Source organism: Zootoca vivipara, chromosome 3 (assembly GCF_963506605.1).
Source record: "Zootoca vivipara chromosome 3, rZooViv1.1, whole genome shotgun sequence".
In the NCBI taxonomy this organism is placed as follows: Eukaryota; Metazoa; Chordata; class Lepidosauria; order Squamata; family Lacertidae; genus Zootoca; species Zootoca vivipara.
This window is the reverse complement of record NC_083278.1, coordinates 65,769,682-65,795,894: the sequence shown is the minus strand read 5'-3', so window position 1 is coordinate 65,795,894 and position 26,213 is coordinate 65,769,682. Positions and strand designations below refer to the sequence as shown.

Below are 26,213 nucleotides of genomic sequence, written 5' to 3'. Positions count from 1 at the left end.
GAACAGTTGGCCATGGACCCAGCAAGAAAGGAGGCAGCCCAACACTTAAAATTCTAAGTGGTGCCCAGGACCTGTGTAAGACACAAATGTTGAATTGATTGGACATTGCCACTGAATACGAAGACATAGTATTGAGAACCTGAAACATTTTATTATTGTCAGATTAAGTTAAGAATATGGAACAAATGAAGTGTTTTATGTTCACTGAAAACTACAGCTGTAGAAATACTTCTCAATATAATTTTTTATGGGTCTTACAGAGAGGACATTAATACTGCAAATGTGTTGTCACCAACAGTTTTTATTTATTTATCAGATTTTCTAAAGAAAGGGAAAAATTAGATTAAAGGGAGGGGCCAGGGCCAGATTAAAACATTTTAGAGGCCCTAAGCACTTGATTTTGGTGCCCCCATATATATCTAATTCAAAAGCAATAATAAACCGTAAAATGAAATATTTTTCAGAATGAAACAAAATCTAAAGATTGAAAATAATGTGTTTTTTTGCTATACTTCCACTTTATATATATTTTAAAAATCTACATTTTCTAATTGCAAAACTAATCTTATGTAACACATAAGTTTCTATACAGTACTTAGTAGAGATAAGGCATCCAGCCTCAACTCTTACCTCTGGCCTTTGTCTTTCTAAGGATGGTCGTTAGAAAGACAAAAGCCAGAGCTGAGAGTTGTGGGAGCCCCCCCCCCAATTTGCTGTATGACAGTTAGAGGGGCATTACCTCACCAGAAAGCTAGCCTGGATCTTCCAAGAATTGAATCTGTGCTGGATCTAGTTATTAGAAGGGGGCTCGGGCACACAACCCACCCCCCACAACTCATAACAACACAATTAAAAAACAATCTATTTAATGCAAAAGATGTGACATCTTCTGTCTTCAACCACAAATCCAGACACACAGTGGACCACCTGAATAACGCTTGTGGGCCACTGGTGGTCCATGTGCCAGTGTTTGGGAACTAAGTTGACTGAGAAAACAACTGAGATGTCTTGCTGCTTTCTGTTGTCAGTGTGAAGTCTATGACATCTCATCACACCTTTGCTAGACTTGGGGAAATGTGACTGACTTGATCCTCTCCAAGGGTTCTTGATTGCTCTAAAAATTAGCTTTTCATTAGTATTCTGCATTGCATTCTACATAATAGCTACACCTTCTCACATAACCTCATCTCCTAATGCCAAAATACTATCTCTCATGGTTACTAAGCAGAGGGGAAAATGCACTTTGCAGATGTCCAAAGACGCTCGTTTCTCGCTGGAATCTGTTGTTATGACTCCGAAGTCTCTTACGTTACAGTATTCCCTATTGCATGATTCTGACCCAGAGTAAATTTCCATTTAAGATGGAGGAAGAGCTTAAATGCCACAGAAGGATCTCAGATCTTCCCGCTCTTCGCTCTTGAGGGCCGGCTGAGAAGGTTGGGAGGCAGAAGGCAGCATGCGAAAAACTCGAGAAATAACAGAGAGCCGGAAGAAGGTAGGGAAGCAATAAAGCTTTTGAGCGGTGAACGCCTTTTTCGAGCGCGATACGCAGCCAAGTGCGTCCCGCCCCATTTAGGCTCTAATGAACTCCAGCTGCTGTCGGCGGTTGGGCGGAACTCTCCCTGGAGAGAAGACAAGAAGAAGGGGTAGAGCGTCTTTTCCATGCCAGCCGTGGGAAGAGGGCAAATGGTACGGATTTCCGCACGGAGCTCATCCGGATCCGGGGTCATGAGGGTATTTTTATTTATTTAAGGGAGGTTGGGGGAAAGGAGCAATTAACGGTACCCAATCTCATTAGCAACGAGCGAGCACTCCCCCCCTCCCCGGTATTTGTGTTCCTCGTCGTTTTACTTCATTCCGCCTCTTTCCTAATGTGGCGTCTTGTGAGGGGAACGAACCCTTAACTGTAAGTGGCAGGCGCCCGCCTTCGCTTCTCGCGCGTTTTCCTCCGCCCCTCCCCGCGTTGCGCCTGCGCACCGGCGACCTGAGCGCGCGGCTTCTTGCCGGCTGCTCTGCTCCTCCTATGCGCTCGCGCCAATTCCCCTCCGTGAACTGGCCGCGAGCCTTTTGGGTTAGAGGCCGCCAAGCCGCCCCCCCCCCACACACACACAAAAAGAAGAAAAAGCAGCCCGTGACGGGAGACAGGGTATGCCCTTCCCTCGACCATCCCATCTGAATCCACTATCAAATGCTGTGAAAAACGTATATATTATAATAAGCTGTTGTCAACGGGCTCTAAGAGCGGTTCTTTTCTCTAGCCAGTTGGCAGTCCGGAGCTTCTGCCCCTCAGCTCACAGAAGCAGCCGAGGAGCGGTGTGTGGCGCCTTGCTTGCTAAACTTGAGCAGGTTGCACTCACGGAAAACCAGCGTTTTTCTATTCGGCCCTTGCAAGTTCTGCAAGGCAAGCTAGAGTTGCCATATGAGGGCTGCGAAAAACGGGGTTTCAATGTTTTCTCGAAGTGAGTTTAGAAGCACTCCAATATATTTTTGAACCAGGAGTGCAAGGGCAATTTGTGTGACCTTGTGTGCTGCTTCCTAAACCACACATAAATATTTGTATCCACTCTAGGCCATATTTTCAGTCAGAAAGTCTTCAGAAACATATTACATAAAGTTTTGGGCCCTTTAGTGCGTTTGATGCTGATGAAAAGCATGTGTTGGATGCTGCTGGTCCAATTGAAAAAGCATTCATGTGGGTGGGTGTAGGATTTCAAGGCCTCTTTTAAAACTTGATAGCCGTATATATAATAAGTTCTAATTTAATCTTTTCCTCCTAATATTTTGCTAGTGGCAAAGAGTAACACTTAATCAATGGCTGCATCAAGACAAGCAGCTATGTTCCGCCTACCACCTCTTCCAACAATTGGAGAAATTATTAAACTGTTTAAACTCAGAGCTGAAAAGCAGCTGTCCCAGAACTTTCTTCTGGATCTGAGACTTACAGGTAAGCAGTCTCTTGTCATCGTTCAGTTTTCAACCATATACTACTTTGTGGTTTTCTACATTTTTAAAAAGCTATGTTTAAATAGATTATATTTGTATGTTTATTTAAATTGAATGCACTACAGTATGTGTAAATTATTCAACCATAGATTTCTTTTGTTAGAAAAAGGACCCATTGAGTTTAATGGGACTTACTTCCAGGTAAGTGAGTGCCTAATTTAAGCGCAAATATGACATGATTCTTGAAAATATTCCATATAGGCAATTCCACCACAATTGTTCGCTCTAAACTCCAACTCTCCACAATTCTATCCAAGGTCAGTGCAAAGGTTCCTGGGAGTGCACCTGTTAAGTCTCGTTGGGTTGCTATTTTTGCAGTTTTTGCGCTCTTTTGGGGCCGTTTTTGTGCTCTTTTGTGCCACTTCCAGGTTTGTGGCGATATGTGTGGTCACGGTTGAGCATGCCTTGGACACACATAATGGGGAGTTGCCTGTACTCCAGGCCTTAATTATGTAATGTCTACAGTTTAGAATACTTCAGTATGGTACCATAGGTCAGGGGCTATCAATTTACCTCTATAGCATATACTGATGAAATAAATTAATGGATAAAGGTACGTTATGCAGAGCCAGGTTATCAATCAAGATATGGCTTTTTTGTTGCGCCGAAAGAGCAGCTGTGGTTATTGAACTTTAGATTTAATAGTTCAACATTGATAGTTAACCGACTTATATGAGCAGAACTTCTATAGTTAAGATGAGAACTAAAACCAAGATTCAATTATTATAAGTCTCAAAATTCCATAAGTTAAAAAAATGGCATCAGCTGGGATAATCAATTGAAACTTGGCATTCATCATCTGATACACAGACTTGATGAGGTCTGTGAGAGTGCCAAATGTTAAATTTTAAAAAGTGCTGAAAATCAACATTTTGGCTCCTTGTTTTTGTGTTAAGAAAAAATATATATTTCGTTCCAAATTGATGACAACTACTGATACACTTTATTCAGGTTTGTTCTGGAGCAGACCCTTTTGTTGGTTTTTTGAAGGTTTTCCTATGCCATTAAAGTACGGAAAACAAGTACTCTCTAAATAGAGTTATGCATGACTGAAAACAAGAGTAAAGCTAAAATTTGTCCAGGAATGCAATATTTGCAGAGGGAGTAACCTAGTGAGTGTTGTGTGCAATGTTACTTCCTTTAGTTATGAAATACCACAGTGTGGTGTAATGGATATATGAGGGCTCATCAACCTTTGAGATTCATGGATGTGTTTATAAACCTGAGAAATTGTCATGGGAGATGATGCAACCCACAGCCATGAAGGCAACCTATTACGCCCCACGTTGCACTGTAACTGTGCAATGGGGTAACGGTAACCACATTGAGCACCACACTATGCCCCACACCAACCCTCCCTTACAAGCATGCCACCCAAATTGAAACATACACAATGTGCTGAAACCACTAGTGAGAGTGATGGTTCTCTTTGAGTTCATGTGTGGCAGTGTAATTCCTGTGAACCAAATGTTCTGTGTTTAACCAATTTGCTAGACCATTCTCCCTGATAGCTTTGCACTGTAGCACAACTATGTGGCATAGGTTTGACTATTGGACTGGTTAAAATGTCATATGTTACATATGAATGCACTTCCAGTCACTATATCTGGGAGAGAACATAGGTACATTTGTGAAGATCTGGTGTGAGAGCGATCGAATGCAGTTTTGTTACTTTCTTGGCAGTCATTTTGTGAATAGACAGGCTCACCTACAGCAGCCATTTTGTGTTATTGTCTGAGGGCCCAGAAAGATTAGTTTTTGCCAAATTCTAGAGATTTGAACAGAGAAGTTGGAGAGGTGGGAACTTTTTTGTGTGAATATCCAGTAAATAGCCTAAATTTCATTAACAGTAACACAGTGGGTTTTTTATACCATATGAAAAAAGTAGATGTAAAGTGGCCCAGTTCTTTCTGGTCAGTAGGATCTGCTAATCAAAACAAATCTGGTGCCATTGTCATGCCAAGGTAGGGTTAGGAATGAAGTGACAACTGAAAGGTGATTCTTGAAACTAAATCTGTCAGACGAATCAGTAAACGAGAGAGCATGAAGGAAGAAAACGGCATAGTACAATCTGACAAAGTTTAAAGCAGAGGTAAGCCTTTTTGAACCTAGAAGGCCATATCTCTCCATTTGCAGACAGTTTTGCTGGTAATTGTTTTTCTTTCTTAAAAAAAGCTTGCAAACTAAAGTCATAGTTAATGAGAAAATGTTTGCAAACTAATAAAATTTATTACTTTTACAGTTCAAGCATATATATGTTTGCTCTGGTGGAATCTACACACATAAAACATGCTGTGAAAATGCTTTTTAAAAAAAGTTTTGAAAAATGCAGTGCTTTTTTTTCTAAAAAATGTTTAGGGGTACTCTCATTTTCCTACTCATATTGAAATACTGCCCCTCAATGAGTCCAAAGTTAAGATTCACAAAATGTTTAGGGGTATGCGTACCCCTGCATCCCCCCAGAAAAAAGCACTGGAAAAATGTATTGAATTTGCTAAAGCTCACCATCACCATCTAGTATCACATTTGTATTTGCACTTTACAACACACTTAAAATGTTTTATTTGCCGAGTCCTCAATATGTTCGCTTCAGTTCAGTGGAACGTATACCCAGGTAAACATGTATAGTCTAGGGAGTGTATGCCCTAGCCAATATTACTCTTTATGAAAGAGGAACTTTTAATACAGTTAAAAATAAGTTAGGTTTACAGTTTTGTAGTGTGGTAGATGTCTTAGTCCAATTTATATCCAATTTAATTAACTTGATGATGCAATCATTGATTTCCATTCTGAAAGGAATTCATTGAACTGCTTCTCTTAATGAGCTCTGTGCATTGAGGATGAACAAATTTGTGTGTGCTTTCTTGCAGATAAGATAGTGAGAAAAGCTGGCAGTCTGAAAGATGCACATGTGTGTGAGGTAGGCCCTGGGCCAGGAGGAATCACAAGATCTATTTTGAATGCTGGTGTTGCAGAAGTCCTGTTAATTGAGAAAGATCAACGTTTTATTCCAGGGCTTCAGGTATCCAAATATTTCGCAAGACTTTTGATAGTAATTTTCCAAGTTAAGTTGTTTTACAAGTTGGATATCCTATTTTAAAAGTTGGATATCCTATTAAGTCTGTGCAAAATAACATTTCAGTTGTTTTGCCAGTGTCCTGTTTATTCAGCAGGTAGTTAAAGTTTTTTAAGTGCATTCACTTTCCAGTAAATATGATCTGAGTCTCACCCTTAATCACAAATTTTGAGGTCTTTATCTAGCCCGTGTTCATGCTTTGATTTAAAGATACACACAGGAAGGTGATGGATGGAAGAGTGGCTGGGGAAACCCAGCCAGATGGCTGGGGTATAAATAATAAATTAATAATAATAATACCCCTATGTGAGGGGCAGGGTCGAGAGGATCTCCCAGGGTGGGAGGTTGGGGGAAGAGTAGGAAGGTTCCTGGTGAGAGCTGGGAGGGTTTACTCTTCTGTGTGTGGAATAAGGGTTAAGATATATTTGTGATAAAGGACCTTGTAGTGTCTATCTCTTCTTTCTATACTTTATCCCTCCCCCTTCTTTCTCTTATTTTTACTTTTTTTTTCTTTGAAAAATCACAGATGTTGTCTGATGCAGCTCCAGGAAAAGTTCGTATTGTTCATGGAGACATTTTAACGTATAATAAATTAGGCAAAGCTTTTCCAGAACAGCTTATGAAGAACTGGGAAGATGGTTAGTATGCTAGAACTACAGCGATTCAGAATAATTTTAAAAAAATATTTCTGTAATCAAAATTGCTAGCTGCTTATTGAATGAATGGAACACTAAGTAGTCTGTATATTTTTGGTTATCTGTGAGTGCTAGGAGACTGGTATACTTGTCTCAACATTATGCTTCCTCAAAGCAATTGTGGATATTGTTTCCGGTTGGTGAATACCTTGTGAAGCAGTCATTTTTCTACACTTGTTCTTCTGACAGTGTATAGATGCAATTTCAATGTATTTACCAGTTTCTGACACTTGGTTTCACTCTTGTTTAGAAGTTTGGTGCTTCCTTTCCAGCTGTTTAATTCTTGCTGAGAGGAAATGGAAGACTGATGATAAGAAGGCTTCTTCCCCCACTGGGATGGGTGGTTAATTTGGGCTTCTCTACCTATCATTCCCAGACTGCCTTTCTAAGCTTGTCTCAAATTCCTGGTCTTCAGGTCCTCTCCCACTGTGGTTCAGATAATTCACTTTCCACCTGCTATCAAATATTTTTAGTTGTTGGTGATTGCAGTTTTAGTGGCATATGCAGATATTTTAAAAACTAGGAATTGATTGAATATTTGTGTCTTTTAAAATTGGGAACCTACCAAAGGAAGGGACAGCGCATTCTCATTATGAAAAATAAATTGAACCTTCATACTACCCTGACTTTTGGCAGAAACCTCAGCAAATTAAAACAAATTACAGGGAAAAAATGGATTTTGGAGGTCTGTTGCACATTTTTTAACATTCACCTGAATAAAATGTGGACTTTTTAAAAACAACAACATACAAACAAAATGTATAGGACCCTCAGAATTCTTTCTGGGCTTAACCAAAGCAAGGTGTGACAGGCCCCTTCTTTTTAACTTTTTAGCTTTCTTTTGAATTTATTTTGGCTGGTTACATATACCTTGATAAGGCTTCATCAGTGTGATGTGTGAATCTTTCAGCAAACATATAGGGCTAAACTAGACATGACACTAAATGTCTCATCAGGCATGCTAAAATACTAAGGTGGTAATGAGTATTTTGGATTCTCTATAGTAAAAATAGGGTTGCTGGATGTATCTGCCTACCAATTTGCAGGCTTAATCCATTTTGGAGGGGGTTGTATATCTGCAAATGTCATCTACTTAAAGGTATATGAAAAAGAGGGAAAATATATTGCTATTTTTAGTAATTTGGGGGTGGTGAGAAACAGGTTCATTTTTAACAGATCTCATTAATGGTCCCAGATAATGGAAATGCACAGAGCAAAGGAAGGTTGCTTCCCATAGGTACAGAGATGAGTCAAATTTTGTGGCCAGTTCCCACCCATAGTAAAAATGTGTTTCATTCTTGCATAAATATCAATTAATCACATAGAGATATGTAAAAATGTTTTCTTTCACACTTTCTTATAGATCCACCAGACATACATATTATAGGAAATCTACCTTTTAGTGTTTCAACCCCTCTAATAATCAAGTGGCTTGAAAATATATCAAAGAGAGATGGACCTTTTAGATATGGTAGAACACAGATGACATTGACCTTTCAGAAGGAAGTTGGGGAGGTAAGTTTGCTTATTACTTCCTTATAAATTATTAAACCAGAAACAGATCTAATATGTAAATGAAGAAATGTCTCATTTGTATTTGGCTTCTGTGTTTTTGAAACATTTAATATGCTGTAAATCTTAGTGTGTTGCTCTTTCAGTCATTTCAAGATTTGTAGGAAATAACTTTTTTGTAACAAAAATTATATTGCATGTTATGCTAATATAAAAGTTAGACTAAATTCTTCCAAGTGCAACAGGTATTATTTTGAAGTTCCTTAATTCTGGCTTTTCAGTTTACTGAATTCATTTTTAGGATGAAAACACAGTAGTGGAACCATTATCACTTTCATCCACAACTATTCCAAGGGGAATCCATTTCTTCTTCTTCTTCTTCTTCTTCTTCTTCTTCTTCTTCTTCTTCTTCTTCTTCTTCTTCTTCTTCTTCTTCTTCTTCTTCTTCTTCTTCTTCTTCTTCTTCCTCCTCCTCCTCCTCCTCCTCCTCCTCCTAAATAAAAATAAACAAAATAAATAAATAGCTTTGTACTACTACTAATAGCTTTGTACTACTACTACTAGCAGCTTCATAAGCAAGTCCTGACAAAAACTAGAGACATCTATCAAAGTAGCCGACTTAGACTATGCATAGTCCAACAGAGCGTTCCTACCCATGAGTCCCCCAGGCTGCTATTTGAGCACAGTGCACTCTCTCTCTCTCTCTCTCTCTCTCTCTCTCTCTGTGTGTGTGTGTGTGTGTTTTGGGGGTCTTACATTAACAATACATTTGTCCCAGCATAATTAAAACACTTGCAATAAACTTCCAAAGCAGGGGCAAAAAATGGGTGAAGCTGGTATATGGCAAGAGATCAGGGTTTCTTTTTGTTGGGGAGAGAGCAAGAGATGAGTGGTAACTTGGGACCAACACTGCCTATTTTGTATGTAAATCCATACATAATAGGTGTTGGCTTTGTAAGTCACCTGTGGCAGATATGGTTGACCTCTTGGGGGTGGAAGTGTGGAAGTGTGTATGACACCATTGCTATCAGGTGCTACCAGCACCTTGGAGCCACTGTTTCAGTCATACTTGGTATTGAAGCTGGCCTTTTATATACTGTATTGCATCTTACATAGTGCAGTTTATGAATGTTTAATATCAGTTCATGGGTGTACCCAGCATGGGGCAGGGGGGTGCAGCTGCCCCCCCAGAAGACCAAACTGCAGGCTCGACTAGGGAAGCAAACACCCTGCGCAGGCGCCTCGCTTGTTGACACGGGAGGAGAGAGGGGGAGGAAACGCTGCTGGTGCACACTGCTGGTGCCCGCCCTGCCTACATTTGCACCAATTCCCGCCCACTAAAGCCTTCGCGCCTCCCAATGGAAAGCCCTGCCGGGCAGCAACCTCCACTGCCTAAGAGTTCTGCTGGGCTGGCAAGCGAAGGAGACACGGCTCCCTGCATTGGTTGCAGCCGCTGCCGCGCTCTGCCTCCCGGTAGGCTGCACTGCGATCGTCGGCGCCGCGGGCTGGGTATCGCCCCTTCCCCCCTCCGCACCCCCTACCCCCCCTGAGTTAGGAGTTGCTACTGAAACTCCTGGGCCGGGAGAGGAAGTGCACGGACAGGAGCCAGTTCAGCCTCGGCGGGCAGAAGCCCGCAAAGGAGGAGTGGGGGCGGCGCCCGAAGGCAGTGGTCGTGGCTGCTGCGTGGGGGCGTTTGCGCCGGATTGCCGGCGGCAGGAGTAGCCCAGCGGCAGTGACCCTTCCTCGCCGCCCCCCACCCCCGGCAATAGGAAAGGAGCTGCCTTGGGGGGGCGGCACAGCTCTCCGCTCCCCCTGCGGGCATTGCCCTCTGCGGGCATTGGCTGCTGTTTCCTTCTTTGCAATGCGCCCCCCAGCCGCTCTCCCTTGCTGCCCCTGCCGAGAGAGGGGCGTTGAGGGCAGGGGAGCCGCCGCCGCCATAGGGTCGCATCTGGGGGGGGCTCGCTCGCCTGCGCTGCGCCACCCCACCTTTCCCATCTTTTGCTTCCTTGCGATGGGAAGGCGGCGGTGGCAGCTTCTTCTTCTTTGAGGGTCTCAGCTTGGCGGGGGGGGTCCCCAGTATCCTCCCAGGCCATGGGGGGATGGCACCCCAGGACTAGCAGACCTCTGAGCTCCTTCCCCATCCCAGATATATAGGGTGGGAACTGGCAAGGCTTCAGGGGGACCTGGAGGAGGGAAAGCGGGGCCCAAAGGGGTTTTTCAGGGGGATGGCTAGCCGTAAATGGATGGGAGCGGTGTTTTCAGAGCAGGGCCGTCTTAAGCATCCCTGGCACCGTGGTGTGACGGATCCCTCTGGTGCCCCCACCCCGCCCCATTTCCCGGCACGGCGGGCGCAGCTCACTGCGCGGCTGTCACCTGGAGGGCCGAAGCCCTGCGCAACCCAGCCTGGCCGTAGGGTCGGCCCTGGGCCCGCGATGCCCCTGCGCGCGGCGGAGGCGGCCCCAGGCCCGCACGCCTCCGGAAAGCAGCCTGAAGCTGATGAACAGCTGAGAGGTGTGCCTGGGGCGGCCTCCGCCGCTCCTCTCAGCGGGCACAGCAGCGCCCTTGGTGGCCTGGCGCCCCGCACCACCGGACCCGGGCCTAGAGACGGCCCTGCTTCAGAGCAGGGGAATTTCGTGTGAGAGAGTTTAGGGGGTTCATTTACTGGCTGCAGCTGCAGCCGCCGCCGCCGAGTTGTCGGGCCCGCTGGCCCTGTAGCCCCGCCCATATTCCTACTTTGTGGCCCCTCCCGTGCCTTGGCCCCGCCCCTGAACGACCATGGCTTGCCCCCCCCCCCCAGTTTTGATCCTGGGTACGCCCCTGTATCAGTTCCTTATGTTATTGCCATGATGTAAGGATAATCAACACCAACCTCTTAAGATGATGCAGTTTTTGAGACAAAACAAATCCCTTTTATCAGTTTTCAATCCACGTGGTTTCTGGCACAAATGCTGTGTTTGATTTGCTGAAATATTTGATAGTGTGACCTGCTTTCTAAGCTTAGTGATATAGCCAGTGGATGAGGCTTGTAATTCTGGAATAGGCTGGAAATGAAAGGGAACAGTATGTTGGCAGCTAGGAGGAAATAGAGAGTCTGTGCTTTATATAGCTGTAACCAGCTGTATATGTGATCAATTTTTCCCTTAATGTGTGACATGCAGATTATAGTGCTTCTGCACAAAATGTAGCTTAAATGAGATGGAAAATACCATGCACAGTGAGTTTCTCGTGCTTATCTGCTAGGAACAAAGCTACAGGAAATGTGGTATGATCATGGTAATAGCATGAGGTAGATTTGGTGTAAGTTTTCTGGTCTTTAAAAGCTTTTCTCCCCACACTTTCAAGTTTAGGTACATCTTTATTCAGTCCTTCCTTCAAAGAGCTCAGCCTTTTGTACATTATTCCCCCTTTCATTATTCTCACAATATCCCTGTGAAGTAGGTTTTCCTGAGAGAGATGAGGGATGCAATGTCTGATCTTCATGGCTAAGAGAAGATTTTGATTCTTGTTACTCTGCTTCTGACCCAACACTGTTCTTTTTTATAAATGCAACCATAGAAATAAGTCCCTAAAGACAACTTCAGCCAGTCCTTAAAGACTTATGAAAAAGCCTGATTCCTGAAATTACTGGGGAGAGCTTGCCTGTAGAAAGCATTACATAAAGTTGTTGGAAAGGGCTTGTTTCTGATAGACATACACCAAACTACAGTCTTCAGGTGTTAAATGGAATACATGAGGCGTATCTAGCTGGTCATCCAAATACCCAGATCAGAAGGCATTATTTCAAAAACCGGTATCTTGAACTGAGCTCAGATACGCCAGTGCCGATAACATTACACTGCAGTAATAAACTCCAAGTGTCCAGTCCCAGGAATAACAGGTTGAATGCAATTATGCAGATCCATTTGCAGAAGGGCTTTTGACTCAACAGATACCTCCACTAACAGAAGAGGTGATTTTTGCCAGTTGCCTCTTTTGTCTCCCAAAGATCTGATCTGGTGGGTTGGGAAACCCTTCAGTACATTGTGGATAATGGTGCTGGGAGCTTTAGGGTGAAGGGGGAATTGGTGAAAACTTATTTCATCTTTCATTATCTGATACCTTTGCTAGATGAGAAACTCCTTAGCGAACAAAGGGACCTTTTCTGTTTATATAAGAGACCCATAGTAGTGAAGTTATGTTCACTGCTTGCATCATAGATATGGGGATATCTGGGCCGTTGGTCAAAATTGGTCCAGTATGCCTAACTTTGATGCTAAGTGGAAGCCCTATTGGGATTAGTTCCAGTTGTGTTCTTGAGCTGTGCTGATCCCTCTTGAAAAAGGGGTTTCCTCTTGGCATTGATTAGCATGGACTGCAAGCTCCTTGTGGCGGGGATTGTCCATTCCAGCCCAGCTTGGGCCCTTTACTTTGTTACCCTGTTTCTCATATTTTAAGATATACCCATAAAATAAGCCATAGCAGGATTTTTAAGCATTCAAGGAATATAAGCCATACCCCGAAAATAAGACATAGTGATAGGCGCAGCAGCAATGCTGGCTGCGGCAGGAGGAGGAGGGAAAAAATAAGACATCCCTTGAAAATAAGCCATAGTGTGTTTTTTTGAGGAAAAAATAAATAGACGTGTCTTATAATATGAGAAACACGGTATGTGTTTTTAAGGATTACAGGTTTTAAAAATCAATATGCCTATCATAAACCACCCTGTGGCTTGTGTGAAAGGCAGTATATAAATTACATAAATAATTTATCATAAAACACATGCCCTTCTTAGACATTAATGGACATCTTCAGAAGCGTTTTGATCATTTTTCTGATTAAGAGAATGCTCTGAAAGTCTCTTCTGTTTTTAGCGAGTTAAATATCATCTGTTAAATTTCTAGAAGTTAATGCTTAATTAGCTGGAATTAATTTACTCACCAAAAAGTGTTTGCTTCTTTCACAGAGATTGACAGCTAGTACAGGAGCCAGGCAGCGAAGCAGACTTTCCATTATGTCTCAGTACTTGTGCACTGTTCACAACTGTTTCACAATTCCAGGTCGAGCTTTTGTTCCAAAGCCAGAGGTGAGTCTCTTCTTTCTTTAGTACTAAGAATTAGAAATTAAAGCTTCAAACTTGAAATGGCAAAGCCACCAGCAGATAAATGCAAGCTGAATGTGCTGACTGAATCTGAGAAAGATCCTGAAAAGGGAATTGCTCATTGACTGTATCCACCTGAGGCAAATATTGCCTAGAGTTGGCTGCCCCCTGCCCTTGAGAAGGACAGGAATTCATCAGGCAAATCGCAAGTGTGTCTGGTTTTTATCATAGCTTCTTATGAGTTTTATTGTACCAGGCTCATAGCCAAAAGCAAGAGATGGGTCAATAGATCAGCCATCACGTTACAGTAATATTGTTGCTGAAGAATATGTATCAGAATTGGATTGCTAGCATGATTTGTTTGTGATACTGAGTAATTGTATCACCAACTTCTTTTTGAGTAATTCTTCAAACTGACCATTTTGAACTGTAGCCTTGCAAATGGTACCTCTTTTCTAATGGTGTTGCAATTTTAATGCAGCCTGCCTTTGTAAAATGATTCCTGCCATGTGAGGAAAATCCCCCAAAGCAAAATGAATTGCATGGAATTCCTGAAACTATAGGCATTAGTGTTGATCAGTGACAGGACCACGAATTTAAAGATTTACAGCTAACTGGCACTTTGAGGATTGACCAACTGATGCCCAGAGAAAGAATGTAATCTGAAAAGCTGCTTTTGCCCATGTATTAGTAGCCAGTTACAGTCAACATGGGATCTAAGTAAAGGTTTAGGGAGCTGACAAATACCAGACTAGGAATGCAGACTTGAAGATTAAGCTTGGCACTAGCAGAGGATGAATGAACCTATAGCACTGCTATGAATATAAATTGATGTGGTCATTTTCAACTCAGTTGCTACAAGCCCAGTTGTCAGCAGTGGAGTCAATCAAACTTGGTTGAAGCTGATTTGGAGATGACTTAAAATGATAAGCAGAATTTTTTCCAATAGTGCAGAGTCAATTGAGTATTAATTGAGAGATTAATCTGGGATATTAATCAATGCACCTACTTAATTCTTGGATCTTGGAACAACCAAGCCAGAAAACCTCATGTTTTAATTGGGATTCAGTCTCAGTTTATTGGCCCTCATCTGATAAATTGTATGTATGCTGTTCTCAACTCCTTAGAAGGAGACTAGGATACAAATGTGTCAAACACGTTTCATAAATTCACTCTGCAAGGTTGGTATGGAGATTTTCAATCAATCATTCGTGCTTTTAGTAATGAGATGACCGATTGTAGTTATTACTAAATACTACTAAAGAGATACAGAAGCAAGGCAGATTTCCTAGTGATAGTGGTCATGAAGTAGCCCAAGGTTGATCTACATCAGGGGTCAGCAAACTTTTTCAGCAGTAGGTGCGGTCCACTGTCTCTCAGACCTTGTGGGGGGCCGGACTATATTGGGGGGGAGGGGAAATGAACGAATTCCTACGCCCCACAAATAACCCAGAGATGCTTTTTAAATAAAAGGACACATTCTGTTCATGTACAAACACCAGACAGGCCCCACAAATAACCCATAGATGCATCTATATATATAAAAATGTAAAAATCGTGAAATTCCGTTTGACACTTTTCTCCGTAACCGCTTGACCGATCGTTCTGAAATTTTGACACAACGATCCAGGCCACTCCTAGAGCGTTGTTGGGGGCAAAAATCCCTCAAATCGCACACCTGCCCAGGTGCAGACCTGCTTTTCCACCAAGTCAAACAGCGCCCTCAAGTGGCGTAGTACCCTCCTCCACCCCCTCCCTTCCTGTGAAATCTAAGCCACACCCACAAACCAAATTTCTGTGGCACAAAACCCACCAAAAAACCAACATTGGCAAGTGGAGGTCGGGGCCTGCCTGGGGGGGGGGGTGGCACAGGCCACACCACAGCCTTTGATTTATGTAGGCCCCTGCATGCCAAGGGGTTTTTACTTTACCATTTAGCAACACTACCACACCGGTCATGGGGGGGGGGACAAACTGAATAGATCATGGATCGGGACACATGGTGCCATTCACAGGAAATAGCCACAACAACACAACACACCCACAAACCCCGCCTCTGCCACGAGATCCTGTAAAACAGGAGGCCTTGGCTCCATTTTACATACTAGGCCTCAGGTCTACAGCCCATTAAATACTATCCCAAATGGAGCCCTGGGTGGGAGGTGGGGGGAGGAGGAGCTCAAATAGGTCATGGGCTGACGTAGCTTATTTTCAGGGGATGTCTTATTTTTCATTACGCGTCCAGCCTTGCCTCTTCCTTGGGGCCCTCCAGAACTGCGCCTATCACTATGTCTTATTTTCGGGGTATGACTTATATTGCACAAATGTCTTATTTTAGGAGAAACAACTGATTGTTTAAAAAACCCATGCACTTTCTCTCCCCAGTTTAAGTCCTCAGATATTTGCAGTGGCCACCCCCCCCCCATTTACAATCCCCTACCTTCCTCTTGCCACTTTTAAGTAGTTCTCTGGGTCCCAGGGCACATCATCACCCCCCATCCTTAATCTAAATATATAGAAATGTTCACGATGCATGCGCAGGGGCCGATGCATGGAGATACAGGGGGGAGGGGACAACAGAGGGCTCAGACAAAAGTAAATACTGGGAAATGGAACCCAGAAACTGACAACTCCTTCTCCAATGATGGGGGCCAATGTAGGAAGATACCGGGGGTAGGGGCCAACACTCCCCAGGAACAACAGAGGGTTCAGACAAAAGTAAATACTGGGAAATGGAACCCAGAAACTGACAACTCCTTCTCCAATGATGGGGGCCAATGTAGGAAGATACCGGGGGTAGGGGCCAACACTCCCCAGGAACAACAGAGGGTTCAGACAAAAGTGCATGCTGGGAAATAGAACCCAGAACCTGACAGTTCCTTTTCGAAGGGTGGGGGTCAAGGTATGGAAATACAGGGGGGAGGGGCCAACACTCCCCAGGGACAACAGAGGGAAGGGTATCCTACCGAAACACAGGGATGAGCCGGGGTGGAGGGAGGAGGGGCAGGATACATCATGGATCGTGACAGGGTGGGGGGGTCACAGGAAAGTACCACAGCAACGTGTGGCCGGGTCAGCTAGTTTTAAATAAAAGGACACATTCTACTCATGTAATGCTGATTCCTGGACCGTCCGCGGGCCGGATTGAGAAGGCGATGGACTGCATCTGGCCCCCGGGCCTTAGTTTGGTGACCCCTGATCTACATTGTTAGGTTGAAACAATCAGAAGTCATTCAAGTACGTACTGTCAGAAGCTTACTGCATGAAAATTATTCCCTTTCTAAATGTAGTAACAGCAAGCCTGCTTGTGCACATTTAGATTTAAGTGTGTGGCAGTTAAATTTTTTTGGAAAGGGGACGTAGTTCCAGGAAAAAAGGCTTTGGGAAGCCCACCTGCCATTGAACCCACCCAATGAGGTTTGGCTGTTTTTTGGCTTTAGGCGCTATCCCTGGAATGTAACCCCCATGTAAGTTGGGGGCTTTCTGTACAGTGTTGCCTTTTCCCCATTCTATGTGCATCTGGAAATACCCCTCTATAAACATTCAACAGTAGTCTTGGGGATTCTCAGAACTTGGTGGGATATAGTAGAATGTTTTGTGTAAGACATTCTGGATTTCAGGTGTAATAATTCCTGTTTCTTGCATAGTGGAGGTGGTCCTTTTTGTCTGTAGGAGAGAAGAACAGAGACTGAGCTCGGTCTGCTTTTTTCTCTTGGCCTATTGAGCCATGTGTTGTTGTTGTGTCATGTAATGTTCATTTGTGCCAGCAACAGGGTACTTGTTTGTCTTGCAGATCTGTTTTGTCTTTTGAGATCACCATGGTGGTAGCAATGGAGAGTTGTGTATGTTAATTTCATCTGCATTAGTATGTGGTGCCATCTGCTCTGTTCCTGATGGTGCTCTATTCACCTGCCTCCCACCCTTGTACTGGATGTGTCTTTCTATGTGAATGTTGTAGCAAGAATATATGCCTTTAGGGATGGTGCTCACTGTTAATGACTATTCCCCTTCTCTGTCTCTCTGTATGTGGCATTTCGTTTGCTCTGACATGGTTTTGTTGGCAGCAATTGCTTGGTGTCATTTTTCAGCACTGTCTTTGTAGTCTGTCAGAGTATTTTCACTTCTTTATTTAAAAGCTGAGCCTGTTAAGCGTTTAGCTGGAATCGCCCTGTAGTGCTCTAATATTGTGTTATTTGTGCTAATGGAACCTTCCAAACTTGCCTTTCAGTCCTTAAGTTCAGACAATATGTTTCAGTTTTGCAAACTTTTAAATAATTCTACAGATGGGATGCTTAATACACAAAGTGTACAGAAGCAGTTCAGAGTGCCAGGCTGTTGCCTATCATATTTTATATTTTTGCTGGATTCCCCCCCCCCCCCAAGCCCAAGCCCCAAATACTTTCTGGATCTCTGATGTATTCTAAAGAGAGCTACGAATATGCATTGGAGAAAATGATGGCCATACTGCTTACACTGATAAACCACCATTGTTTGTTTGAGAATTAAACCTGCTGAAATAATTGAGACTGCTTTGGAATAACTATTACATTCAAGCTTGTAGCTCAGAAGAGCTTGTATTCTCTTCTAGGGGCTATGTTTGCTTCTAGATCTCCCTGTTCGGGGAGCAATGTGGTCTGGATTATATGTCTTACTCTGTGGGTGTCATACATGTGGAGGATTCTGTATTTGGTTTTCCTTTCATACCATGATCTTGATGATCAAGTAGCAACATTAATATTTCTATGAATCTTATTTCTCCTGGTTTAAGTTTTAGCATATCTTTTATTTATTTAAGAAAAAATATATACATTGGACTGTAAAAAGCCCCAAAACACACCTGAGCTGTTTGGGTAACTTGTTTAGGTATCACAGGTATTTGCAATAAAAATAAGACAGTATTTATTCATTCATTCTAAAAGAGTTGTTGGCTGGGGGGGGGGAGGCGGGGTAGACACCTTATTATTTACAGACCTAAAATTGCAGAATGCAGCAGAATGAACCACTGCAATCACCAAATAACTTTGGTACATTCTTGGTCTGTCCTGTCCATCAATCTACAGTGGGTAATGAAACAAGTTTATTGATTTTTAAAACATGTTTCACATTTGATTAAGAAGAGCCCTGCTGAATCAAACCAAAGGCCTGTCTAGTCCCACATTCTGTTTCTCACACGTAGCCAACCAGACTTCCCTGTAAAGCTCACGAAAAGGACACTAGGGCAATAGACTTTCCCCTATTGTTGTTTGCAAACAACTGACACACTGAGGCATGCTGCCTCTTATCCTGAAGGTGGCCTATAACCATTATTGCTAGTAGTCATTAATAGCCTTATCTTCTGTGAATTTGTCTAATCGCCTTTTAAAGCCCTCTAACTTTGTTGCCATCACCACATCTTGTGATGGTGAATTCCACAGTTTAACTATGCAGTGTGTGAACAGTTCCTGTCTTGAATCTCCCACCATTCAGCCTTATTCAATGAACCTGGCTAGTAGCTAGTAGTATGAAAGAGCAAGAAAACATCTCTCTTCACACCAGACATTATTTTATACACCTCTAGCATGTCCCCCTCTTACTCACCTTTTTTGTAAATTAAGAAGACCCAAATGTTGCAACATTTCTTAGTATGGGAGTTACTTCAGCTCCCTGGTCATTTTGGTGCCCTTTTCCTGTACCTTTTCTATGAAGAGCTGTTCACATCTCCAGCTCAGCGCTATTATTTGAAAGATGGGTAGAAAAATTAAAACTAATATGGAACTAATAATCTTACTCATCTTTTACAAGAGGCCAAGCCATATTCTTTAGTGAACTCCTTATATTTGCACTAGAATATCTGTATGTATGCAAATTTACACATGTGTCTCAAGTTATGGACCAAACGTCCCTTTTCTATTCCTTTCCTTATATATCAAAGGATTCAAACCCTGCCTCGCCTCCTGAATAGAAATGAGGGGTTCCCCACAGCGACTAATAATCATTTCAGCATGTTAAAAAGAAGGTTATGAGAAGCAAGGAAAATTAACCAAGTGAATCATGCTGACAAAGTAATTGCAAACTGAGTTGCTATCACCTGCAAGAACTCTTTGTGTGGCAGATTGCCAGTAACTCTGATCCAATAGTAAATAGTTTTCATAAAATAAAGGATTTAAAGAAACCAAATTATGTACAGGTTAAAATCACACTGTAGCCCTAAACAGATGCATTTTGGTTAGTTAAATCATGCAGTGACTTGGGTATAACATACAGAAGTCAAGGAGGAGACAAAAAATATTTTTAAAGTGGGGGATGAAATTGGAGGGTTCAAGTCTCTTTTAGCTACAGAGGCTGCTGCTGCTACACCCATTTCTTAGTCCTGAGTTGTGTCTAATCCTTCAATTAACTGCAGTCTGCTAAGTAGACATTTTTTAAAAAAACATAAAAATGGAATCTGCTGCAGGTGGTCAGGAGATGAGGGGGCAGGTTTGGCAACAACTGAAGCAGTGTCTTCAGCCTCTGATATGCAAATACACGAGGCTTTGTTTGTTTTTAAATGAAGAAATTTAGTTACCATGGTAGTTGGGTATTGACAATGAAAGCTACAATTTAAAAAACAATACATAGGGTTTCACATAAAGGCAGAGTAGGTTTGGCGGATACCCTAATTAAAATTAGAGTCGTGTTGAAATTAAGTAAGCCACATTACAGATATCGCCTTTCACATGCTAAAAAACAACAACCTGTACACATTTTTACTGTTCTTTTTGTTTGTTTTTTCTAATACAATTCAGTTGCAAAGCAATATCAACATAAATTAATGGTTGTTGCAGTGATTTACATTTTCCCCAGTACCATACCAGAATGCAATTATGACACTTGCACCAAGAACAAAAAACTTTCTTTGATATTTTTAAAAACCCAGAACTACAATAAACACACACACCCCCAACTGAGCAGGAGCCCTGAGTGACAAATGTACAGTATTTACACATAATCCTTCAGGTTGTAGCCTGTGTTGTTCTCTTGCTGGGCAGCTGGGAACTGTTGCTGCATTTTGTTGGGATAAATCCATGCTCTTTGCTGCTTTGTAAAACAGGAAGTGCCAAAGATGGCACCTGCAGTGAGCAGAAGTCCTGCTGAAATGAATCCAATGTAAACTGCTCCTCCTGGTTCATGCTTACTGCTTTCTGGGACTGTTGGGTCCAGAAAATTTGAAATGATTTCTCTCGTGTACCAGGCTGTTGGTATCAAGCTGAATATACCTGCAAGGATAAAGAAGACTCCTGCTGCAAATGTAGTGTGGCTTTTGGTGTCCTGGTCTCCTCCCAGCCGAGTGCACTTCATCCCCACAGTGGCGATGCAGATTCCAAAAGTGGAGAGGATGCAAGACAACACCATGGTGGTCCGTGCTGCCTGGATGTAAACAGGGAGGGAGAGGATTGAATATTTCAATGTGCAGCTAAACATCCCGGTGCTGTACCATGTGCAGTCCATCCAGAGTCCTTGCATCTGAGTTATGGCTGTGATGATGTTTGAACCTACGTCTGCGTTCACCTTCCAGTTGGGCAACAAGGTGGCTGTAATTGCACCAAAAACGCCAAACAAGGCTAGAATGAAAGCAAAGAACTGTAGAGCTGCTGATGCCATGATGAGATGTGCTGTCACCTTTTGTCTGCCTGTTCCTCTCCTGTTGTAAACCTTTGTATGCCTGATGGCTCCCCAGCCACAGCTATAGCTGTCCGCATGCGATAGAAGGGGGGGAGGAAGGGGGGAAATGGCAGGGGCAAAGGAAAGAGAATTGAGCAAACTAGAACACTTGCATTTAAAATCACTGCTATCTGAATGAATGACTGAACGTGACCCTGCAGCAGATGAGAAGGCTACGAAAGCACAGAGCAGCTGTACACAGGGCACTTGGAACAGAAATGATTATAAATGAACAGTGTGTGAGCGACTGAGTACAAGGAACTACCTTTCAATATTCTGCCACCTCAAGAAAACTCAAATTGAAACACTGAAGGCACAAGACTAGGATCATGTAAATGCCAAAAAACACAGAAATACAAAATTGAGCTATTCTTGCCCTCAGTGGCCATCTCGCTTCTGTGGCACAAAAGTAGAACAAGGTATCTATTCAAATCTACAATTAACTAAACCAGTGGCTTGTAAGTATATACTTTCTTCCCAGTTTCCATAGGAAATTTTAATTTTTGGAAATTTAGGTCAGTATAATCTTTTCCCCATTTCCATGGTTTTTAATGGTTCAACAAGTGCTCTTTTATTTATGTCATAAAATTTGTACGCTGCTTCATTGTTTAAAAAAACCCCAGCAGTTTACAAAGAGAATAATATGATCAATAAAAGCAGTTAAAACAATTATTTTTAAAATAAATCAGTGGTAAACTAAAAACAGATTAAAACACACATCAAAATTCTACCCATCTCAGGAGGATTATCTAAACAAAAATGATTCTAGCAGGCATCAAAAAGAGCACAGTGAAGGCCCCTGTCTGATGTCAATAGGCAGGGGGTTCCAAAGTGTGGGTGCTGCAGCACTAAAAGATTGCTTTCTTATGAATGCAGAATTGGTATTATGTCACCCCCTGTAACAGTGCCAGTTCTTCATATCAAAGTGTTTGAGTAGACATATGAATTAAGGCATTCTTTCAGGTAAACTGGTCCCAAGTTGTTGTTTTACAGAAAATCTGTTCCCTTGCTATTTTCTGAAGAGCAAAGTTTAAACTTCTGTGTTGGCCATATAGTACTTGAATTTCCTAAGGACTAGAAACTTAAATTTACCCTATCCCTTGATTCATACTAACCACCTCTGACATAGCACAATAACTAAGAGTAAATAAAGCTATTACTAAAGACTGAAATAATGATTCAGCTAAATGTAAGTACATTTAGATATTGTTGGTTTTAAATGGCAGGGTCAGCTGCATGTTAACTCTGAAATCAATGCTGCCGTTGAAATCAGTGACACTTAAATGTTCTTAACATTAGCTGGATCATTTCCTTGCAGCCTAAATGATTGAAAACTACAGTACATTGAAAACTCTTATATAGCTCTAGGTTTCATATAGTTTGTTGAACAAAGAGCTAGCGTATTTTCCATGATAATGAAAATTATAGAATAATAATGTTATAATTACTTTTAATTCCAATTCAAATGAATTAGATTTAGAAGGAGAGGAGATTTGAGCATTCTAACTATAGAGAAAGGTCATTAGTTTTATACTATTAATCCTAAAGTAATGCATGCAAGCTCATCTAATTAATTTAGCTGTTCATAAGACCACTTACTGGCATTCTTAGCTTTAAAAAAGTGCCAGTGACTTAAGTTGGGTGGTATCATTTAGTAACAGGGTGGATAAAATTGCAGGTCCATTAATTTTGGTAGGACTTTACCAGTGAACCACTTGAAGGTCTAAGCAGAAAGGCTTGGGGAAATCCAATACATTTTTGCTCTAGGTGTTACATTTAGGTCCTCTCCGTCTGCAAACATCCTGCCACATTGAAATGGACATGGGTTCAGTACCTCTTAAACCATTTGGATTCAGTGGAAAAGTGCACAAAGTGTATTCGGGGGGGGGGGTGGTTGCTACCTAGTGCAACAGACAATGCTGGCCCACATGGGCCAGTGGTCTAATTCAGTGCATATGTGTGTCCTATTTGGAGCCAACCTGTATAATAGAAGTAACAGTAGGACTTGGTGTGTTTAGATTTTTTTAAAAAATACATGTATTTGAATTTGAAAGGCTGGGCTTATACTCATGGTAGATGAGCTAACATATCTTGTGAAAAGCAGCATGTAATTGACATACAAGCCTGAGCATATTCAGAATCCAGTAATTAATGGATTCTTCCACTTATGCATTTCTCATGTATATAACAAGACTTGGAAATGTGCTGCCAACATCTTAAAAACATGAAAACGTTATGCTGAAACAGCCTTTTTTTTAACCTGCTTAGCTAGATATTTTGAAGAATAGAGTGGTTTAAGAAAAAAGAACTTTTGACCTTTTCTGTAAATACTACATTGCATGCACTTATGCTTAGAACAAGGGTCTGCCCACCTGTGTGGGGGTTTTTTTTGGGGGGGGGTGGCATTTGTATATCTGTTATGACATCTGATTTTAACTTCTTCTTGGACCAGAGAAAGAAACTAGATTTGCTTAGTTTTATACATATATTTTATATAATTGATGCTGTCTGTCCTTTAATAGGTATTTTATTTTCTGGATAATTATTTTAAAGCTAAAGAAGCACTTTAATAAGCTTTCTAAACAAATCTTGCTCAGTTCCCCACGAACCCTAATTGCCATCTCTTCTGTTGTATGAGCCAAAGTACAGTGGTACCTCGACTTACGAACGACTCGACAACCGAATTTTTCGACTTACGAATGGGGGTAATGGTCGCGCGCTTACAAATGTCTCGAAATCCGGGGAATAACTGCAGCGATTTTAGATAGGGATTTTTCGACTTACGAATTTTTAGATAGGGTTGCTTCGACTTACAAATTTTTCTGTTTTCAATGCATTCCTATGGGAAATTGCGTTTCCAATGGCGTTTTTCGACTTACGAATTTTTTGATTTATGAAGGTGCCTTCGGAACGGATTAAATTCGTAAGTCGAGGCACCACTGTACCCTTTTCACCACCCACCACACATATTATACTGCAACTTGTGTAGAGAAGGGAGTAACCGTCTGTCCGCTGTGATCTATAATTTAACTTATTTTTTCAAAAGGTACATTAAAAGCATTTCAGGCAGATGTGAAGTTCTCTTGGCATCTTTTGATTGTGTCACGGGCCAAGGGGAGCAAATATCACCTGGGCTACTCAGAACAATTTTCTGTTTCCATGCCCTCTCTCCCCCTTTCAGCAGAGAAACTGATTTTAGTTATCTGCCCCATTTGCTACCAGTGCAGAGATACACATTCTTTCCTGCCCTTCTGGTAGTCTTTGAAAAGTGTGATACATAGCTGCCAAGTTATCCCTTTTTTTAAGGGATTTTCCCTTATGCTGAATAGGCTTCCTCGTGAGAAAAGGGAAAACTTGGCAGCTATGGTGTGATACCCAGTTAGTGATCATTTTATGGAACTGCTGCCATGGCGGAAAAAGTTGATTGGTTCTGACAACTTCAGGAAATTTTGCTTTATTAATTTCTCAGTAAGATAAATTAGTAACAGAAGTTGGTATCAGTAAGAGAAACTGGTCAGGAGAGCTGTCCTGTTATATTATTATTGTATTATTCATTTATTTCTATGCCGCCTTTCTTTCACAACAGAGATTGACTTGTTAACTAGATCTATATTTCTGTGGGACCAGCAGGCTACCAACCAACCAACCCATGGATCTGCCACAGAGCAGGTGCCCCTGTTTACTCCACATCCATTTCATAGGCTGCTAGGGTGGGAAATGGAGCCATCCCTGCGTGGCACTGTCTACCCTTCATTCTTTTACAGTTTATCGTTGCTTCAGATTTTGCATTTCAGCAGCTTTAAAAATTAAAACAAGCATGATGACAATACGAATGGTAGTTTACCCCAATAACTGCTATAAGCTGACTAAATTACACGCACATTAAACTGCAATGTTTGGCTAGAACATTTTTAAACACCATAAACTGTAATGTACAGAGTCTAATGAATTTCAGTACTTACTGCTAAATGGGAGATTCAGGGTGCTTTCTTGGCAGTATAAGTCGTAGAAACAACTCCTCTTGAGTGTAAAAATCTCTCTTCATTAAAAAAAATGCATTGCTTTTTAAAAAAAAACAAAAATAGCTCTCTGATGCTATGACCACAGCAGTCCTGCCCATTCCCTGTCTTAGTACCATCTACTGGAGAATAAAGAACTACTTTGTTTAATGAATCTGCACTGAAGGGGGGGGGATAGTTTGTTGAAAGGAGCAAATGCAAAGAGATCATGGAGGAAACACATGCAAACCCTTAATTCTAAAAATACAATGATTTCTAGATTCTATGATGAATGTTTGACAGTAGTTTAGAAATCAGGAGAAATGTAGAGCAATATGTATTTCAAAAAACACAAACTTTTATTCCCCCCAACCCTATATTTTAAAAGCTGCTTTAATTATAAGGAAATGAAACTTCAGAGTGACCTTTACTGCACCTGCAAATCAGAATTTACATTGCAAACAGCCACCACTACCCCAAATCCTCCACAATAAGTTTATAATTCCTGCTATTAATTATGGTGCAGAAATATATTTAAAGTGACGAAGGTATATGGTTTTACATACCTGCTACTAGTAGCTTGTAGCCTTCTCTAGGTCTTTCTGTAATTAGTCACCTTTCCTAAATACCAGAAGGCAAAATAAAGTAGTAATGCTGATGAGGCTTTGTGATTAAATACAGAGCACTGTTGAGGAGATCCTGACAAGTCAGCAAGAGGGAGACTATATAAAGCAAAGAAAATGGGAAGGGAAACCTGCTGATTGTGCAGCAAGATAAATATGAGTTCTCCCTATCGTCGTCTGACTCTTCGCAGTGTGTGGAAAGGGAAAAGGCAGTGGTTTGTAGCATGTGATAGTTGACAGCTACATAATTTTATCCCTTCATAGCTGCCAAGTTATCCCTTTATGCTGAATAGGCTTCCTCGCGAGAAAAGGGAAAGCTTGGCAGCTATGTATCCCTTGCTTCATTTGTCTTGGAAGTAACTGGGATTCTACGTTTTCCTCTCAGAACAGTTTTAATGTTGAGTTTTTAAGGCTGATCCATACCACAGTAATGCAGTTTCACATTTGATTTCTACAGCCTCTGGTGATTGTGTCTGGGCTTGGTAATGGTTGACCCTGGGCTGCAACAGGGTCTCTGATTGAGCTTTGGGAATGAAGCTGCTTGGGAGT

General features: G+C 41.9%; 2 protein-coding genes across 7 annotated transcripts in view; one reads left to right on the top strand and one right to left on the bottom strand.

The window, feature by feature from the left end:
• Positions 1-1,366: 1,366 nt before the first annotated feature.
• Positions 1,367-26,213, top strand: part of TFB1M (transcription factor B1, mitochondrial) — a 32,808-nt gene continuing 7,961 nt past the window's right edge. The window contains exons 1-6 of one of the 6 annotated variants that reach the window (XM_035108681.1): positions 1,367-1,495; positions 2,789-2,944; positions 5,874-6,025; positions 6,606-6,717; positions 8,138-8,289; positions 13,229-13,348. In XM_035108681.1, the coding sequence (XP_034964572.1) occupies positions 2,812-2,944; positions 5,874-6,025; positions 6,606-6,717; positions 8,138-8,289; positions 13,229-13,348 (669 nt within the window). In that variant the 5' untranslated portion in view covers positions 1,367-1,495; positions 2,789-2,811. The other 5 variants (XM_035108682.2, XM_035108678.2, XM_035108679.2 and 2 more) reach the window with 5 other exon arrangements.
• Positions 18,149-25,721, bottom strand: CLDN20 (claudin 20). The gene is made up of 3 exons (XM_060272776.1): positions 25,608-25,721; positions 25,006-25,184; positions 18,149-21,071 (listed from the first exon to the last, which is right to left on the bottom strand). Exon 3 carries the CDS (start codon positions 20,981-20,983, stop codon positions 20,321-20,323), a length of 663 nt encoding a protein of 220 aa, XP_060128759.1. The 5' UTR covers positions 20,984-21,071; positions 25,006-25,184; positions 25,608-25,721; the 3' UTR covers positions 18,149-20,320.

What these genes read in the sequence shown, in the direction of transcription:
- CLDN20 (XM_060272776.1), bottom strand. Translation starts at nt 20,983, where the DNA reads ATGGCATCAGCAGCTCTACAGTTCTTTGCTTTCATTCTAGCCTTGTTT.